The 19838-nt window shown below is 38.1% G+C and overlaps 1 protein-coding gene across 1 annotated transcript; it reads right to left on the reverse strand.

Moving 5' to 3' along the window:
• Positions 1 to 973: 973 nt before the first annotated feature.
• On the reverse strand, positions 974 to 15596 carry LOC116247985 (uncharacterized). Its single transcript, XM_031620497.2, has 4 exons — positions 15519 to 15596; positions 6248 to 6867; positions 3011 to 3127; positions 974 to 2347 (listed from the first exon to the last, which is right to left on the reverse strand). Exons 2-4 carry the CDS (start codon positions 6857 to 6859, stop codon positions 1331 to 1333), a joined length of 1746 nt encoding a protein of 581 aa, XP_031476357.1. The 5' UTR covers positions 6860 to 6867; positions 15519 to 15596; the 3' UTR covers positions 974 to 1330.
• Between the last annotated feature and the right edge of the window lie 4242 nt (positions 15597 to 19838).

Here is a 19838-nt window from a genome sequence, read left to right on the forward strand (position 1 = left end):
TGTTAGCCACGGCCAGGTAATATGGTTTTTGTAAATCGCGCCAAGTTTCTTTGCCTGAACCACTTCTGAGGACCGGACGACACGACGGGCGTACTCTTAATGTCCTATACAACTTTAAATATATGCTTAAAGGTCCGTCTCCAGGGTGATCACGAAATGGAAATGCCGTCAATGGTATTCATTTACTGTGTATACTGTCAAAAATACATCGACGGATATAACCCTTACAATATAGCCTGTTTGGATGGAGGGAGAGGGGAAAAAAGACGAATGAGAAGAAAGATCTTCCGTGTTTGGATGACTAATTAATAAGGAAAGGAAATGAGAGCTAAGAATTGTGTTTAGATGTAATGGAAAGGACTTTTTAATGTAATTCCAGTCCATCCAAAAATGAAGAGATTGGGACTTAGTTGGGAAAGGAATGGATGGTCATTCCCTTTCCTTCTCCTTTTCCTCCCTATTCACTTCCCTTTCTTTTCCTTTCATATCCATTCATTTCTTTTCCTCTCTTTCCCTTCATCCTTTCCCATCCATTCATTTCTTTTCTTTTCTTTCCCTTCATCCAGACAGAGCGTTAGTGCTGGCATGTAAAACAATAAGCAACCCAATACCACACCACTTAATTTTGTGTTTAAAGACATTATAAACAAAATGTGAACATCCTAACATGTTCATGAACACTAATTCAACATCCCTCATGTTTTGATTTAAGTTATTTGTAAAACAAATGATTTTTCTACTATAAAAAAAATGATGTTATAGGACCCGTTCAGTTTTTTATTATTAAAAAGCTTTTTTAAAGTCAATAAATGACATTTAATATACGATCCTTATCAATTTACTCTTAAGATCATATCTATAATTGTGACCATGATCAACCCAAACCATGAATCCCTCTATTGGACTGAAGTTTTGCCATGGGCTTTGGCCACAAATGCTCAACATATAACACCATTGTGAATTACATTCGCCCTTTGTTTCGCCGGAGAGAAAGTAACCCAAACTTGTTATTTAAATTGAAAAAAGAAAGACCGACGGAGCAGCTTGTCGCGCATTTAATCCTTATCACCCAAAATAAAACAAGATGACAGATCGTTACAACACTAGCCGTTACACCCTTGTGCTTAAGTTTCTCGCTTACTGAAACTGCAAACCATAAAGCAGTCGCAGTATAACTGCAGACTCAGTTTTGCCATTAAGAACATGAAAGACCAATTAGTACAGGTACCAGACCAAAGTCAAGTACAGAACAATGCTCCTGCCTCGGCGTATCATCCATCGCAGAATCATCAAAGCGAGCAATGGTGTTAGGCTGTAATGGCATTTCCTGCTAGCGATAAGTTGGCACGGCGCCCGCAAAGGAGTACCTGGAAGAGACTGGCATGTTTGCAATTTCAGATCTAGGATCCCCATATGCTGTGGTTGCTTCTCTGTAGACGCCCCCATCATAATTGGGCCTTTCATACACTACCTGTTGACGTGCAGTTGATTCTTCATATGTAGTAGCTCTGTGATAAAGCGGCTTCTCATGTGACACAGGCCGCAGTTCATCCACCTGTAGCCTCGAACTGTATAAGCCACCTCCCAACTCTCTTCCTACCTGGGGCTCCTGATACTCCCTCTCCCGCAAAGGAATACGGTCATGGGGCACCGGATACTCCTGCTCATGCAAAGGAATAAGATCACGAGGCACCTGATACTCCCGCTCATGCAAAGGAACACGGTCATGGGGCACCTGATACTCCTGCCCATGCAAAGGAACTCGGTCACGGGTTACCTGATACTCCCTCTCATGCACAGGGACACGATCGCGGTATACCTCATACTCCCTCTCATGGAAAGGAACATGACCACGATGTACCTGATACTCCTCATACAAAGGACCAACATCATGGAGCACCTGACGGTCTCTCCCATGCAACGGAACATGACCACGGTGAACCACCTCAGGGGCAGGACGGCCAGCAACATGCCTGCGATCTTCCAGAACAAAATGGTGTTCATCTCTTTCAGGTCCTGGCAAAGAGAGTCCACTTCGAATCCCCTGACGATCTTCAACTGGGTATGCTATCCTTCGTGGGGGACGTAGTTCTGGCAATGGCCCATGCAGCTTATGTGAACCCACAGGATATTCCCGGTCCTTTGGACGTGCGATTTCAGGCACCATTGGTGCAAGCAAACGATCCTCCCTATGGTGGTTTGAAGCACTGACAGCAGAAATTACAGGAACTACACTCCGATGTCCCCGAGCAGACGGAGCCATTGCAACTGGACTAGCTGCTGATACAGATGGAAGAGTGGGCTGTCGTATTCTGACAGGCTGAAACAGTTTACACAGATTTTCAACCTGCAAAAACAATTTAGGATTACAGAATGTGTCAATGTAATCCAATTCCTGGTCTAACTCATTGATGAGCATATGCGCAACCGCAGCATAAATGTGCAAGAATGAGCCTGAGGCAGACATTATAGTAACACACATACATATTGTATGCCCAAGTGAGGTGGTCGGTGTTTTACGCATTTTCTTTCAAGGATCCAACCAGATATAATGTCATAGATGTGGAGAGTCGTGTGAAAACTCAATGCCTAGTTAAGGTTTTATTAAACTAGAATACTAAGGCTGTCAATCGCAAAATCTTTATAAAATCCAACACATCAGATTTTCATATTTTTTCGTGAGAAATACAATTTTCAAACATTTTGAAGCAATTCAGACAAATTTGACTCTCAAAAAACAACCTATGAAAGGGCAAAAGGCTCTGGAAAGTAGACCTATTGGGCAGCATTATCTAAGATTGTAAGCATTATATATTTGTAACACCTTCAAAAGTGGGAGCTAACACTGCACCGGTTGAGTATGGCAGTCTCAAGTGCTTGTGCAGATCACAGTCTCTAAAGGTCATTGCTATTGGGGTTTCAGTATAAAAACAAAAAAGTAATGCTGCTGAACACAACCTAATAGCAGCGGCCTTAGTGCACAGCACCACATACACACAAAGACACAGACCTGTTGAGCATTGAGCCTAGGATTAAATCTGAATGGCTCAAAGTAATTATCTTTGATTGCATGTTTGAACGTGCTTTCTGGCAGAGGCAAGCAATCCTTTTGTACTTTAAACTTCACCTGCACACACAAGAAAAGACATTAAAACATATCAAACGGACTTGATATATAGAGTCCCACACCACAGAAAGGAAGGGCATAATTTAAAGCAATTTCTATATGGAGGAGACAACAGAATTAAACTGAATACTTTCACTAATCCAGAGAAAATATTGCCTTGATGGAGGTCAGGGAGTAATCTGAATTCTTCCACAGCCAGCAGTATTGTAGATTCTCAGCCAATAAATCCTTGCATAAAATTGCACGTGAAGACTCTCGCGCTATATGCATATGCACACAGGCCAGTATTGACTTCAGGATAGTAGGTAAGTACATTAAGAACTGTTGGCTAAATAGCTAATTATGACCGTGATATCATGGCTAAATCTTTGCTTATGAAAGGCTAAAGCCATGTGATGATGGAAATATGGACACAGTGGTATTTAAAATTTAAACCATGTCAGGCATGGATATGTGGTCCAAAGAACCAACATAGTAAGCTTCTGCTACACCAACAACATTAGCAAATGCTACAGCTGCTTTCATAGGAGAAACGTCGTGACAAACCTATACAAGCAGAGAAGCTGTATCAGCTATTAGCTATTTGTGCAGGCTAAAGATCCTCTGCATATGCTAAGGTGGTGGCAGATATGAAGCCATGAAACTTTAGACAATAATGGCTAGAAAGTCCTGTAAGATTCTATAAGAAATGTGGTGCCGACTCCTTATAAAGTTAGATCTGGTACCCAAAATCAAATGAATTCCAAAATTTTGTTGCAAATGTATTTGTTGTGTCTTCCCTTTTCAATCTCTTGGCTTAAAGTTGATTTAAGAGGGTAGATTTCGAAAAATGCTACCAGAGAAGCTGGTTCATGGTTTTTTCAGGTTTTACTAAAGAAACTAATGCAACATATATCTGACAATGCTTCTATTCCATAGAATAATTTTGGTTTCAGATAAGACCTACTCAAATATTAACACAAACAATTAAGAAAGAAAAATATCTAGAATACAAAAATCACCCTAACGCAGAAACCAATCCAAGACTGAGGGCAAGACCAAGGTGACTTCACTAATACGACTAATCAAGCAGCGATAATCCAAAATCACCAAATGGACAAGCACTTGACTTGAACCATAATGCTCACAAAATAAACTAAAAAGAAGAAAAGCTTACGCACCTGTAGTCTAACTACAGGAGCTGAGAGTCATGCTCACACAAACACTTCTTTCTCTGACCCACATGTACAGAATATGAGGGGTTCAGGCCCTACTTGTAGTTTTTAAGGTTAATAGAGAACCATCCACCTTCTTTTCACAATCCAACCAACTTATTCAAGACAGTGAGAGTGCTCCAAAACCCTACCAACTCCCTCTCAAGGCTCTCGAGTCCCTTTAGTTATGACTCTACAAACTCCTTCTGTTTACCAACTCTCTACTTAGACAGTCAAACCAAAAAGCCTCATGCGACAGTAAAGAAAAACAGTCGGTAATCTTCTGAGCTTGGAAAACTTCTGCATAGACAATCTTATCTACAATCTGCTCATCTGATACAACAGGTAACATCATTCTCTTCAAAGTATCTGCTCAAAAAATAAAATTATCTACGTCTGTGTTTGGTCAAAATGAAATATTAGGTTTTCACTTTTCAGTAAGCAATTCCTACTGCATACATGACATCCAATTTGATTTCACCACCACAAAGACTGTTTGATTCCCTACTGTGCTGTAGGGAATGAAGTTGATAACCATCTCTTAGTATAGGATGACTCTTAAGTGTGTATCCGATATGTCAATCATTGAATCGACAAATCTGCATTGTAAGGGCTGATTAAATAATAACACAAATTTCCACTCTCTCATAAGCTGTAACTAATAGTTTTTATCACATCCTAATATCCTTCTCACAATTTCTAGATGTAGTTTCAAGTAGGCTTTCGGCTCTTGGGCACTTTGTATGTTTTTTTTCCTTTCCTTTTTGTTAGTACATCCATGTGTGTGTGTTTGACTTGGACCAACTGGAACCGACCAGTTAGAACCTTGACTGATCTGTGACTGACTTATGATTCTGACAACTTAGCAAAGGACATAAGTGATCTAATCATGACATAAAATAGCAATATTTTTTATGATATTCCAAAAAAAATATGGAAAACAAATAACCATTTTGAATGTGATAGATTCAAATTACAACAAAACCTTATTTCTCACAGTGCAAATACATTTTAGACCATTTATCATCATTTTAAATGTTAAACATACTAATGGATTACATTATTACCACAAAAAAGAGGACATCGCTATCAAAACCTTTTGAGACTTGCAAATGCATATGAATGCCAAAAGGGTGACACATTTATTAAAGGGGAAAATGAGCCATCCTCTCACACTTCATCACTATGGGTTTCAGAACATGGGAAAGGAAGCACATTTCTAGTAAATAAGTACATCTTCTGACTAAATGAGCAGATCATATTTATTTCCTTGGATTTCCTTCTTATCAAATTTATTCTTTTAGGTTTAGCAGTATCTTCTATACCTTTTCCAAATGCCTTTAACTTCCAACAACCACAAAGATGGAGGAGAATCAAGAACAAGTAATGGAACCACGATTTAAAGTTTAACAACCTAATACGAACTTTTACTACATAAATGTTCCATCAGCCTTGAATATTTATGTAGATGGGGCTACTACTGAATGTTTAAGAGGATGTCTATAAAAAGAACTTAATGTGTATAAATTTCAAATAGTAAGCCCATACAGAGGATGAAATAGTTTATGCGATACAAATTTATGATAATAACTTAAATCACTACACTAAATTGTATAACTAAAAAAGTTATGCAAGCTTCAATGAAACAAAAAACACCATACAACATAATTCCACATGGTAACAAAAAGGATGATGACCTTCATTGTAGCACTGCAGCAACAAAGTTGCCATAGCAATTTTAACTAATAACTGATTGACGGTTCTCAAATTATCATCTTAAATATAGGCCAGAATATTTAACAACTTAGGTTAGTTTTTATAATGTGTAGCTTTCTACAATGAAATACAACTCTTTTTCTCCCTGCAAAAATACAACATGATAATTATAATTTTATAAATCATCATGATGATAATGTTGCAACCTCACCTGAGCAGGGTATCTTCCACCGAAAGCGTCTGGCTCCAATCTCATCCCACCATCAGATGAAGCCTTATAGATTCCATAGAGAAGCTTCAAGTCAAAATCATACAAGAAAAGCTTTGCACCATGTTTGACATTCCTCACCAGTTGTTCTTTGTTTGAAGGGAGACCAAAGATACGATATCGATAGCATTCGGGCTTAGTTTGTGCGTTGCACATAAAGATTAAACCGGCAACCTTTTCACCAGTACTAGCAACATTTGCTTGTTTATTTTTTTTCTCTGTCTTATCACTAAAAGTAGAAGGTTCGCTTTTCCTTTTCAAGAGCTTCTCCCCAGAACCAGCAATCTTTTCACTAGTGCTAGCACCATTTTCTAGTTTTTTTTTTTTCTCTGTCTTATCACTAGAAGTAGAAGCTTCGCTTTTCCTTTTCAAGAGCTTCTCCTCAGAACCAGCAATCTTTTGTCGACTTTTTTTCTCTGTCTTGTCACTAAAAGTAGAAGCTTCATTTTTTCCTTTCAAGAGCTTCTCCTCAGACTTTGGCTTAGAAGCTTCATCCTTTTTATTGGATAAACTGCCTCTTTTTTCCTCGTCCTTCAGCTTCTTCTGCCTTCCCATTGTGGTGACTGTTGATGTGAAAATGGGTAGCTTCTTAGAATAAACCAAGCTGAAGACCAATTACTAAAGAACCAAGAAAATAACAACAAATGATGTTGCCACCACAAACTGTTGAAGCACAATCATCAATAAGTCTAATGTTCTAATGTTATTTCAATATTTGAACAAACTGTTAGATTAAATATCTAAACTATGCCACGTGTATGAGTACAGGTGCAGGTACTGGTGTGGAGCAATTTCAAAAAATATGTGTGCAAACACAAGTGTACAAATATACATACCGTTGTCATGAATATCTTTCTTAGGTTTTTAAGAACGAGGTTTTTCTCATGTATTTTTTGGCAAAGTTGTTTTTCTTGATAAAATCTTGAGAAAATTTTAAAAAATTTAAAAATTAGGTAAAAATAAAATAAATGAGAAACTAATAACAAGATGTTAAGGTACTAGTTAAAATGATAAAAAAACTAATGTGTTAATTATGATAACAATGATGATAAATAACTTCATTTAAGTTTAAATTTGAATTCACGATGATATTGATGAAAAAAAAAGAAAAAAAAGGGAAAAAACACAATAAAAACCTGATAAATTTATCTTCACATTTTTCAAAAACACACGTTTTTTTTCTTGTGTTTGTTTTTATATTTTTCTCAATGCTTTCAAAAACATTGTGATATCTATGACAATGACACATAAATAATAGATGGCTAAACTTGATCGAATCCAGAAAATGATAGACTCGACCTCAAGTGCATCGACCGCACCCTATGTCACATGGGCGCGGGGTGCGGGCCCTGGAGCAGGTGTGGATGCGGATGCAGCAACCTTTTTAAAATAAATAGGTGTGGGTGCAGCGATGATGTATATACATGTGTGCATATATATGCATATAGCTGCAGAACGTTCCTTCAAAAGGAAAACCCAACTGGCATGAGAGAAATCATCAACTACGACCAGATAATACCAAAATTTAGACCGGCTAGCAGTACGGCTAGCCCCCCACACATCAACATGAAGTAAATCAAACAAACTATGACTCGAAAGACTTAGACTCGAAGGAAAACTACTACTAGTGTGTTTTCCAAGTTGACAGGCTTCACACTGGAGTGACTCTGACATGAAAAGCTGAGTCAATTTATGGAGAAACCAAGGAAGATTCATTGGGAAGCTGCATTGATGATACTCAAATACTTAAAGTCCTCTCCTGGTAAAGGACTACTATTCAAGAAAGGAAAACCTTAGATGTACAAGCCTATAGTGATGCACACTATGCAGGATCCATTGAAGATAAAAAATCTACTACTAGATTTTGTGTTTTTGTAGGAGGGAATCTTATATCCTGAAGGAGCAAGAAACAGAATGTGGTCTCACGATCTAGTGTTGAGTCAGAATATAGAGTCATGGCCCAAACGGCGGTAGAATTAACATGGGTTAAATCCATGCTTGAAAGCCTTGACGTTCCAGTTCAACTACCTATGACAATGTTTTGTGATAACAGGGCAACCACCTATATTGCAAATAACCCAGTCTTTCACGAAAAAACTAAACACATTGAAGTAGACTATCATTACATTCGTGATTTAGTTCAAGGAGGAGTGATTTCTACAACTCACGTAGTCTCTGAAGAACAAACTGTTGATAACTTTACTAAAGCTCTTGCAATTAGTGAATTTTCAAAGTGTTGTAACAAGCTGAGCATGGTAGATATCTATGTTCCAGCTTGAAGAAGAGTGTTGACGTTGAGGTAGTTTTTAGAATATTAAAGAACTTGACAGTTCTTTAATTATTTTCAATAACTTTTTGGTTTACATTGTAATTTTGTTCTTTACCCTAATTCTCCCTTAAGTAAGGGTTAGGGTAAGTGATGAATAACAAGTTGGACGTGTTTTCTTCTCTCTCCTTCTCTCATGTCAACACATATAAATCATTTGGTACATAGTTATTTAACTGTTTAGTAGCCTTATTTATCTATACATACATATAAAGTTATAAACTTTATGTATTAGAGATATTTTAGTTATATGCACACTTAACATTGTCAGTTTTGGCCCGGTTCGGCTGATTGGACCGGATGAACTATGTCAGAGAAGCACCAGCGTCCAGCACCAGTGTGACATACGTGTGGCAGCCATTTAGAAAAACCCATGTGACATAGATCGCACCCGACGCAATGAAGCCATGTGCAAAGCCGCACTGTATCTGCACATGTGATTAAGCTTGTTGACACAGGTACCTCCACATAAATAAGGTGCTTGTGTAAATTACTTTAAAAATCAACAAATTACTACAATATCTTTAAAACAATGGCAAAAACATATACCATCTTCTTCAATATTCATAAACAAGAAATTATTGCAATATTTTTAAAACGATGCCAAATATAGTTACAAATATCGTTCTCGGGTTTTTATCGGCGAGATTTTTCTTAGGTTTTTATCGGTAAAGTTGTTTTTTTAGGGGAAATCTAGGGAAAAATCAGAAAATTTTAAAAAATAAAAAAATTAGGTATAAAAGAAATAAATGAGAAACTAATAGGAAAACATAATCATAAATAAAGTAAACAGTGGTAATAGGAATGTTTTAATGATAATAAAAATGATGAAAATAATTTATTTTAAGTTTATGCTTGAATCCGATAATATCAATGCTAAAAAATAGAAAAATAAAAAAAACACGAGAATATCACGATTAATATTTTCCCAATTTTTTCAAAATATCATGATTTTTTTCCCTTTTTTTCGTTTTTATTATTTTTGACATCAATATCGCGATATTTTCGAATTCCACAAGTGATCCTGGAACAATATTTTATATACTTCAACATTTTAAATTATGCATTTCATTTTTCAATAACCTTGCTTGACAATTGACGAAAACCATCCACTTTTATTTTTACAAAAACATTCTAATTGTTTCTTCATATTCCTTAAAGAACACTATTTTTGTAGATCCCTATTGAGCTTTAATTTTTTCCACCTTTTAGAATTTCCAAGATTTTTCACAACAATGCCTTTGAAATATTTTCAAAAAACATTCTGATTGTTTCTTCATGTTTCATTCTAGTGATGGAGATATGGGTATGACAATTTTAGAAAATGTGGGGATGAGGATAAAGCCTACCGTGATGTGTCTTGTATCCATGTTGGCATGTCGACACGAGTATGGAAACCAATCTGCCATATCCATGTTACTTATTTTCCTTCCCTTAATTCCTAGAAGAATGAGGTTAGCATAGCACTCCTCTTTTCGGTCTCCAAAGAGCAACTCACTGACTAGTAACCTTGCAAGGTTGTGTCCCCCATTAGCCAAACTTCAATGAGCAACTTGAAAGTGAATCAAGTCAGCAAGCCCTCATCGATTCCATCAAACAACTTGAAGCTAGATTGCTCTAAACAATCTCTCCTCGGTGATGTGCGACCATTGGGTTACCCTGGAAAAGCTGTGTGAGTCGAGCTCTCCTCATTGACAATGGCGTAGTGTATCAATACTGCAAATACATCCAAGCAGCATAGCTCTTTGTGGCTATGCAATAGGCTACATCTCCCTCACGTCAACCATCCTCAATTTGGGAAGCAACCCCATGGGTCAAGTCGCAACTCCACTTTCGCATTGGAGCTCTCCAGTGAATTGTTCAACATTGATAAACCTCTTCTACACTCTCTCCACCCATATCACCCCTGGCCTAGTAGAATATGCATGGTACTCTGCAGCCAGGCAGAACCCTGCTTGGCCTCTTCCCAAGGCCATAACTCCATCATCTGGTCTTAGATTGGTGGCCAAGGAAAATAGCAAAAATCCTGAATTTGGGCACAACCCAACTCTCTACCCCTGCTGTCAACTGCCAATCTCAGCTTGCGCCCTTTCCATATCCATAACTTCTCCAAATCAAGTCAGATCTTCCTCAAATTTGATGTGCAACGCTTTAACTAATGGAGAAATAAATCCTCCAAATCTTGGCTGAAGAAGTTTCCAAAATCAAGGGCTTCGCCAATTCTCCTTGCTCTCAAGCACACGTAACAAGCGGCCTTGTGAGGGGCCTGATCCAGCCACAGCCAACCGACTCGATAGAAAGGTTTTATCATTTGGTATCAAAAGAATCTAGCATTAGGTTGTCTGATGGAATCGATGAAAGCTTGTTTAGCAATATAACATCAACTTGCCCAATGAAACTGACGAGAGTTTGCTGACTGGATGTTCTTCCAGGTTAACCATTGAAGTTTGGTTTTCAAACAGAGCCTTGCAAAAGAATGGAGCCTTGCAAAAGAATGGTCGACTATTTGGCGACTAATGAGAGGAGGGCAAACTAGCCCTCCTTCTTCTAGGCATTGAAGGAAAGAAAAGGAGCCTTGTGCCAAGAGAAATCACACTTAAAGCGCATCAAACTTACCTTTCATTCAACTCAACATGTCTATTACAAGCAATTATACTGTACTTATAGAAGAACACAATACAAGTATTAAACAAACTAAAAACCCATCATTTCCCAAGGTGGTTCAATCAAAGCAAAGCAAACATGCAAAGCATGACGTTGGTATCCAATAACATTGCACTATCTTCAAAAAAAGTCAAAAAGGCTGGGCAGGACACTTCATGCATTTTCTTCTTTTTGGGCACAACGTGTGAAGGTGATCGCACCACATCAAGTAGGTGCATTACCTACTTGGGTGAGAGGCAAGGAGGTTTCGTAGTGAGGAGAGATCCACACCAAAATGATGCAAATGGCAATGTAGACAATAATACAATTAGTGATGCAATGGATGACACAACCGATGTGATAGAGGAGGTATGACTCTTTTGGATTTGGACCAATGGTTCTTTTTGTGACTTAGGATTTAAATTGAATCAAACAACAGGTCCAGTTCCAAGCTTGGTGTGCTCCTCAAATCTGGTTCCAAAATCTCCTCCTCCAAAGTGGTTCACGGCAAGGGCAAGGCATGAATGTGGGCCAAGGGTGGAGTTGCACTTGGGCCCATATCACTAAGCCAATCGTCACAATTAGGTTGACTTAGTGAGTCTTCCAATATTAGAGATGAAAAACCATTACATACACACATGCACTTGTACACGTGCATGTATGTGAGTTTGTAAACATGCATACTTTTGAAGTCCTAAATCCCCCTCAAATAGGTACATGCATATTTAGTGTATCATAGGATTACCAAAAGTTAAGCTATAAGAAAGGCAGTGTGCTCCCAAAAGGCAACATACTGCTCATTAATCTAGCAACATAACAAGAATCATGCTCTTCATACTTCCCCCTATATAGTTCTCAGACAGATATTATGACTTCATGCTTCCACTTCCACCCATGAATCCCTTATTCTTCTCCTCTTAGTTACACAAACGCTTTTTTGACTCCCATGCACTTCCATTAAGTGCCAATGAAAGTACTAAAGTTTAAATCAAAGATATAATGATTTTGTGATTCAAATAACCTCAAATGATTGGGAAACTATGATGATATTCCCAAAAGACTGCCAATAAGTAAAAATTCCATTAGTGTTACACAATATTATTGCAAAAGCTGTGACAACGTTTACAGAAAAAGCCCTTCATTTATATGTTTTACAGTGTATATTTTTTTGTTTTTGGGTTCTTTTAAAATTTAGAAAAATCTTTTACGGAAAATCATTTTCAATGTCTATGTACTCAAAAGCATTAGGAAGTCTTTAGGTGGAGGACCAAGCCTAGGAACTAGTCAGGACTGGGCATTTCATAATACCAAACACCTAGAAAGAAAAAGAATATTCACGACTAAGATGGCTCATGCTTTGTCAGTCATCTAATATGTTCATCAACCATTTGGAACCTATGTTATGCTCCGTCCTTTCCAACCTGGATCCCACTTCCATCTTGCACTCATTCCATAGCATGATATAGGGACTTTCATCATTTTCGGGTCTAAAGCAAGATTTGATCCATAGTCAAAAGCTTGAAACCATTGAGTTATTGTCTTATACCAACCTTGTCAGCCATGGGCATGTGAATGGGTGTGGGCCTAGGTGTGTCCGCATCACTAGGTGAGCTTCTGACTACCTAGGTAAACATTTTTAAAAGGAAATTACTAGAAAATTTGTAATTTCAATTATGTTGTTCATAGTTATCTATACACTTAAATTGCTAGAAAAATTTGTAATTTCAATGATTTTGTTTGTTGTTATTTATATATTCATTTTTTTGAATTTTGGAGGTTTTCTAAAAACAAATATTAGAAAAAACTTCCAAAAAAGCATCCTAGAGAAATTGCTGAGACTGGTATTTGTGAATATGGTGTTAATGTTTTAATTCAAGCTAGGGGATCACGTTTCTCAAAAATAAATCTTATAATTATAGTTTCAAAGAAACTTACTAATGAGATTTTTTTTATCTCTTCATTATTTACTTTAATAATTGAACCTCTCAGCATATTGAACCATGCTTGGCAACTTCCAGGCTCAATTTCAGCTCTCCCTACATATCTGACCCAATGACTTGAGTGACTCAACTGAATCACTCAAACAAGTCCAGACTGCTACAAGTCAAGTCTACTCTTTATATGTACTAAGAACCTTAGGTATGCATTCAAAATCCTTAAGTCTTGTTTACAAACACACACACACATATGCATTTATGTAAAGCTAAAAAAAAAAAGGATAAGAAATAAATCAAGCCACTATCTTTCTGCCTACCAAAAACAAGCCTTGGAAAGAAGGAAATATCTCTCCGTGCACACTTGAATGTTCCATAGCCTCTTTAGCAGAAGGGAGCCATGAGAGGGAGGGAGTGATGCAGGAGCAGTCCATTCAGGGCAGATCCTAGATTCGATCCATTTTATTTCTGTTTTATTGGATCTCTTATGTGTTTCCATTTATTAGATTGAGTTTGGACTTTGGACCTTGTTATTTTAGTGACAGATCCAAGATCCAATTAATTAGAAGACTCTGCTTAAAAGGATGTGTGGTTTGGAATGATTACTGAAGATTGATTAATCAAAACTTTCATTTCCTTTGCTTAATTTCTGCTTCTTTTCTTCATTTCCTAGTTTGTTTGGTTTGTTCTTTGCGGGGATGAGAGTGAGGAACTCTAATCACTGCGTCAAAGAGGTACAAACTTGCAGCAGTAGGATAATGTCCAATTCGTTAGCTACTACTTGCATCCATTAATGAAGCCATAACTGAAACTTGAAAGTTCACGTAAGTCAAGGGGTACATTTGGGGAAGATAGGAGGGAAAATAGAAACTGAAAAGGGTTTCCCACTGGATTTTAGAGTTGCAGGTTACTCCACTTTTTTTTTCTCTTACATTTTTGGATATGAGCTCGTGCAACCTTTTCCAAACTCAGTCAAGTTACATATAACTTAGGACAGAGACGAAATAGCCAAGTTTATGGTGTGAACCAACAAATTATAGGACAAATTATTGGACTTCACCAGGTTTTCTATTCTTTCGACTCCATAATGCCTTCAGCTAAGTTGTCTTGGTTGAGTCATAAACCATGTACTCACTACTGAGCCAATAATAGACCAGATGTCACTTACCATGTAAAATTTAGTATATAATATTAGTTAAAAATTAAAGAATCATTAGCTATGGCATTGATCAAAACTTTTTGCAAGTAATTGCAATCACATACCACACACCTAAGAAACTTAGAAGCCAATTTCCCAAAGATAAACCAAGCAATGAACAATAAGGACAAGGAGCCACCATTGGTTGCATCTGAAAGACAAATACATTCAACAAGGAGAGGAGATTGAAGAGGTTGGATACAAAGATTATCGGTAATAAGATGGAAGACTATAAGATGGTTGCTGCTGTGGAGGTTACCATACAATCATCCTAAGTCATTGCTAAGAATCTCCTCGTCCACAATAATTGAGCTAGTGTCACCTTAAGATAACCAGAATCTCCAGACTCTACCAATGGAAAATGTTTCAACGAAGACAACTTCTATCAAGCATTGCGAACTCCACCAGTGGACAGGGATGTTGGTGGGAATGTTTGGACGATTACATAGTATATTACAGCACACAAAGTCTTCTAGTACCTTTTTGCTCTTACAACGTTACTATCTCCATCACACGCGCGCGCGCACACACACACACACACGCAGACGCACAATCGTACAAAAAAGTGTAATTAGGACAGTTTCACTTGAGCATACAGATAACAGATTTCAGAACAGATATGTCTTGAGAAACGGTTTCCATAATAGATTTCTCACTCAAATATAAATACAAAACTTCAGAAGAGATTTAGCACATTTGCACATATTTCATACAAGATACGAACATGTTCACTAAGATGAAAAAGGACGCATGAAAATTCACTTGAACGTGATCTGAATTTTATTAAAAATTTCAACCGCTGAAATTTCAGGAAAGTAGAAACCTTAGGTCGATTTTTTATTAAACAAAGTCGGACAATGTTTGATTTAGGGTCTACGGCGGATAAAATTTCACCCATCCGGTACACCCTGTTTCTTTTCAGAATAAGAACGAAGCCTGCAACAGCAAGGACAGCGTGTGGGTCTAGCAGAGAGAGAGAGAGAGAGAGAGAGATGCGGGCACCACCCGGAAGGGTCGACGAAGAGCAGCAGCTGCTGCCGCTGCCGCTGCCGGCACCACCCGAGAGGGAAAGAGAGAGACATAGAAAGAGAGGTAGAGAGAGAGAGCGCTTACCGGAAGAGACGGACCCCTCGACCGTCGCTGGAGCACACAGCAACACAGAGAGAGAGAGGGAGCGACAGAGAGAGGAGTTTTTCCGCAAGCTCCATTTCCCTTGTCCTTTTAATAAAAAATTTTAGGGAAGTTTGTGAAAACACACCTGAACTATTAGAAATAACAAATAACTTGCCGAAAGTTTTGGTATTACTAAAGTACCGAACCATTGTCGCCGTTAATCAAATTTGTGGTTCAGGTAATACATTGAGGTCCTAACACGGAAGCATATGTTCGGAGTGTGAAATGATTGAAACGCCTTTCTTATTTAAAAAGAGAAATCCCTACAGAAAAAATAAAAAAAAAACGTGAAAATAATTACTGATAAATTATGAAAATACCCTCACAATTGCCAATTGCGTGTTAGGGGTCAAACACGACCATGTGCTTGCCCGAACACCCAAGCCTGTCTACATAGGTTAACATGAGTTGTCTTGAGCTAGAGTCCTTTCCAAGTTAGGTCCCTAACATGAGAACCGTTGCTCCCGTCATAAGGACATTTCCATCAATTTGTAAGGCATTTTTCTTCTTTTGCCCTTACAGACGGTGTCTTCTGTTTTACTATTATGGGCATTTTTGTCATTTAAACCGCTTAACCCACAGTGCCGTGTTATGGATCATAACACATAAATTGCTTAGGTCCAAAGCTTAACATGAGCCAAAGCACTAGAATCTTATAACTGTGCGGAGTGGGAAAACATTTTCGGCCGTGCATTCATTCACATATTTCTATATTCAAAAGTGCACTATGCATATAACAAAGTAAATATTTGAAAATATTAATATAAAAATAAACAAACATTGAAGAGCACCCACGCCAACCTATATGTATGTGGCCTCCCTGATTGGTAAGCAGGAAAATTCATTAAGTGCACAAAATTCAGGAGAAAGGATGATTTAGTTCTTCACAAACAACCATGGAGACTATAATAGAGCCTGTTACTGTAAATTAACTCCACGACTTTTCCTTATAAATATATATTAAATAATGTTTTTGATTCATTAGAAGATTTGATATATTATCATAACGTACATAATAACACGTATGCATATATAAACTACAAATTGTATTATTATTATTATTATTATTATATATATAACATACACTTGTAAAAGGTAAAAGTACCTATGTCAACACAACACAACACATCATTGGTCCTGGTGGGGGACACTATGTGGACACGATAGACTTAAATTTCCTAAAATTTGAGTTATATTTTTGTATTTTTAATATGTTTTACATCTATTTTAGCATTTTTTTTGTTCAGTAATATATATTTTATAAATATAAAAAATAAATTTGTGTGTTTATTTGCTTAAAATCTTGTTTATATATATATAATAAATAAAATATACGGCTTGTCTCCATGCCTAAGTTTTTCAAAAAATACTTTGTACTCACATTTGCCTACAACTCAAATGACTAGGCTTGGTCATCCCATGACTCAGTACAATTTGGACGATTTCTAATTTTTTGACTAAGTTGAGGACCGAATCCTGAGTGAGCGGAATCAACTAAGTTGAGTCGTCCGGGTTTTTAAACGTTGGCTATTAATTCCCACACCAATCTTTCAAAACAAGGGAGGAAATTTTAACTATGGTGCTGAAGCCTATCATACTTCGAATGAGAAGGATGTTACACCAATTGAGTGAAAGTAGAAGCACCACTCCCTCTTCTTCATCCCTCTTTTTTTCCTCTTATCCGCTTAGAGTCTAAGGCTGCTTTGTAGTGCCTTAGAATAAGGCTCTGGTTCTAAACAGAGATCACTGGCCGCCTACCAACCCCTGCCTTGACTGTATCAACCCACTTGAAGATGAAGCCTTTCAAATCACCAGTATGTGGGAGACGATAATTTGTATCTGGACTCGGCAGCGACTCACCATATGACATCAACCAATTTATCCGTTCAAATTTTCAGGCAAGATGCTCGTTTTTGTCGACATTTACTTTTAAAAACTCATGTATGGCATATGGTTACTTCAAGAACATCGGGATGATCAGCAGATATTATTGATAAAGTATATGGTCGGCAACAGTCCGTTAATCCTTCTCCGATGATCAAGGAAAGATAGTAGCAAGAGTTACCTTCCCCAGACTCGATGAGAGGTGATAAAATTAAATTGTAACTCATGAGGTATCGTGTGAAATTCCTCCTGTTTGTTTACAACCTTTGCTTAGGCTGCTTAGAGTATATAGTGATGTAACGAGGCATGAAAAAGTTAGTAAAGAATCTCTTGCTAATGTTTGATGACCTATTCCTCCATGTTATCGTCTAGATCCTTGATCGTTTTTTCTTCAGTCATTGGGCATTTTGTTCGATGGTAGTTCATGATTCTTCATGGCAGAAAACGCAGATGACTCGTCTCCTCCTACTGTGGATGGCAGCTACTATTCAAGCAGCTCCAAGATTGTTGACCAATAACACAACGATGCATGTGTCGAAGATTGATACCTTGCCTTTTGTCGGCACCAATTGTGTAAGTTGGCCATGGCTGCGGAGATTTTTGTCCTAAGCAGCAAAGGCAAACATGATGATAACATAAAAGAAGGACGCCAAAACCTAGGGATGAATGGAGGCCCAGTTCGATCCAAGTTAGGCCAGCTCAAACTCGGTTCGAGTAGCTCAGCTAGAGCTCGTCTCGAGCTTGAGTTCAGCTTGTCCCAAGCCTAAGATAGCTCGAACTCAGCTCCGCTAGCCTCACTAGAGATCTGACTTGAGCTTAGCCGAGCTATTTATTTAAAAAAAAAAAAAAGAAAAATCCTTCCAAGATGGCAAAAACAGCAGGTTCAAACTGTGGACCTCTCCCTTGCTAGCCTTGACTATATCGAAACACCTATTATATATTTAGTTTCCACAAGTTTAAAGGAGCTTAATCAATTGAACTGAGCTAACTTGGGCTCGTCCCATTTTCTTAAACGAGTTTGTTTTTCCTGACTCATTTATCAAACAGTTTGAACTCGAATCGAGTTTAACTGGGTGAATTTGAGTCGAGCCCGAGTTGGCTCGACTCATTGAACATGGTTACCCAGACCTGCAAAGACTGTTCTAGCATGTAATTAATGGGAGTCAGAAAATGGCATGGTTATGTTGTGGACGCTCAACTTGATAGAGCCATAGATTGAAAAATGTTTTGTACTTGCGGAGACCGCCAAGAAGAGTTGGATGTTGTTAAAGAAGTGTACGGTGAACAAAGAAATATGGCTCACTTCTACAAGCTTCAAACAGAGATCGTCAAGTTCAAGATGAACCATCTACTACCAATGCTGATACCTCGCATGGTATGTGAGATGAACTTCTTACGTGTTGCCCCCTATATTGGATTCGCTGGTTCACCAACAACGTTTTGAAGAAGACAAAATTTGCAGAGTCCTTGCCAGCCTTGGAAGTGACTATGATGACAATGGATGGCAAACCAAATTGAAGGATGCCCTGTTACTATGACTGAAAATGGCTTGTGAATGGTCTTGCAAACGAGGAAACCTCATGTCTGTCCCATGCTTCCCACAAAAAAAAAAAAAAAACCATTAAAACCTGCATCTTTTTTACTATACTCCCTGGCAACCAGAAGGCTTTCAACATCTTACCATGCTCCATAGAACCTGATTGATTAATCATAATCTTGTTGAATCACAGAGACAGTTCACTTTCCATAAGGCAATTCTCTGGCATGCACTTTCTCCTCTTATCATGCACATGCCCTAATGAATCTTCATGAGAGAAGGCAGAACAAAGTAGGTTGTACAAAGGGATCTTTCAATCCAAACAGGAGGAATTGTCCTTTTGATGGTTGCCTATTTCAAAGGGCCACAGGCCCCCAACCTGTGCACTTATCGACAACCACACGAGCCGACCTTTTCCACACAACCGACCATCCCCCCTGATGCCTTGAACGGACTCTTGGTTTGGCTCTGCACCAGCGTAAAGATCGTCAGGAGAAAAACGTCATGGCCGAGCACTGCAGTCCTTTCCAAGTCGATGTTATGCTTTTCACCATCATCTGATCCTGCGGAATATTTCCACATTAGTAACCAAATAAAGAGATGGTCTCAAAGTAGGAAAAAGGTCTCACTGACAGAGCCCTCGAAGCGTTCGCCTACTCTAATTCCCATTAGTACAGGCAATAGCCGATTATGGACCTCAGACCGGTGGGAGCCCAGCCAGAAAAAGGCTTTTCGACGGAAATCCTGGGCACTCTCTCTCTTGTGCACAGACAAAAGCATGGAAAATTAACAAGCAGTTTCTACAAAAGCGTATATAACAAATCTGGAAGAAAGAAAGA

This window comes from Nymphaea colorata, chromosome 2 (assembly GCF_008831285.2).
Source record: "Nymphaea colorata isolate Beijing-Zhang1983 chromosome 2, ASM883128v2, whole genome shotgun sequence".
Taxonomy (NCBI): domain Eukaryota; kingdom Viridiplantae; phylum Streptophyta; class Magnoliopsida; order Nymphaeales; family Nymphaeaceae; genus Nymphaea; species Nymphaea colorata.